At 64.1% G+C, this 937-nt stretch overlaps 1 protein-coding gene across 1 annotated transcript in view; it reads right to left on the reverse strand.

Moving 5' to 3' along the window:
- Positions 1–725: 725 nt before the first annotated feature.
- The window catches only part of LOC104132692 (cadherin EGF LAG seven-pass G-type receptor 2-like), a gene marked incomplete at its 3' end in the record, with an annotated part of 21538 nt that continues 21326 nt past the window's right edge, over positions 726–937 (reverse strand). Inside the window, 1 exon segment of the mRNA XM_035901690.1 lies at positions 726–909. Coding sequence (XP_035757583.1) covers positions 726–909 — 184 coding nt within the window.

Here is a 937-nt window from a genome sequence, read left to right on the forward strand (position 1 = left end):
CATCCCCCCCAGCCCCCAGCACCCATGGCCCCTGGCATCCCCTGTGCGGGTCCCTGGGCACACGTGTGGCAGTGTCCCCGGTGCGGGCAGACGTGCCTGTGTGCCTGGTCACACATGTGTCTCTGGTCATGCAAGTGTCCCCAGACACGTATGTGTGACAGACACGCATGTGTCCCCAACCCCCAGCATGCAGGGACCCACAGCCCTGGTCACACATGCGCCCATGTCCCCAGGGGCACACGCATGTCCCTCACCCACATCCAAGCCCATGTCCCCAGCACACACACGTCCGCTGGTCACACACATGTCCCCAGGCTCACACATGTTCTTGGTGACATGTATGTCCCTGGGCACATGCCTGTCCCCAGGCACACCCATGTCCTTGGGGACACACATGTCCCCATCACACACACATCCCCTGGTCACACGCGTGTCCCCAGGCACACCCATGCCCATGTCCCCAGGCACACCCATGTCCTTGGGGACACACATGTCCCCATCACACACATGTCCCCTGGTCACACGTCTGTCCCCAGGCTCACACACGTTCTTGGTGACACCCTGGGCACACACCTGTCCCCCAGGCACACCCATGTCCTTGGGGACACACATGTCCCAATCACACACACGTCCCGTGGCCACACGCGTGTCCCCAGGCTCACCCATGCCCATGTTCCCAGCACCCTCCACCCCCCAGACACACACGTGTCCCCGTCCCCGCTCACCGATGTTGGGGGTGACGATGGTGAAGGGGCTGAGGTAGGTCTGGGGCATGTTCTGCGCCAGGGCACTGGCGTAGTCCTCGAAGTGCTTCAGCAGCCAGGCCGTGCCCCCCTCCGTCTGCTGGATCAGCTCCCAGTGCCGCTTGTTGCTGGCGTCCAGCAGGGCACTGCCCACCCGCAGCAGGTTCTGCCGAGGCAGGCAGGGTGGGCATGGC

Source organism: Egretta garzetta, unplaced genomic scaffold (genome assembly GCF_000687185.1).
Source record: "Egretta garzetta isolate BGI_Z169 unplaced genomic scaffold, ASM68718v1 scaffold1461, whole genome shotgun sequence".
Taxonomy (NCBI): Eukaryota; Metazoa; Chordata; class Aves; order Pelecaniformes; family Ardeidae; genus Egretta; species Egretta garzetta.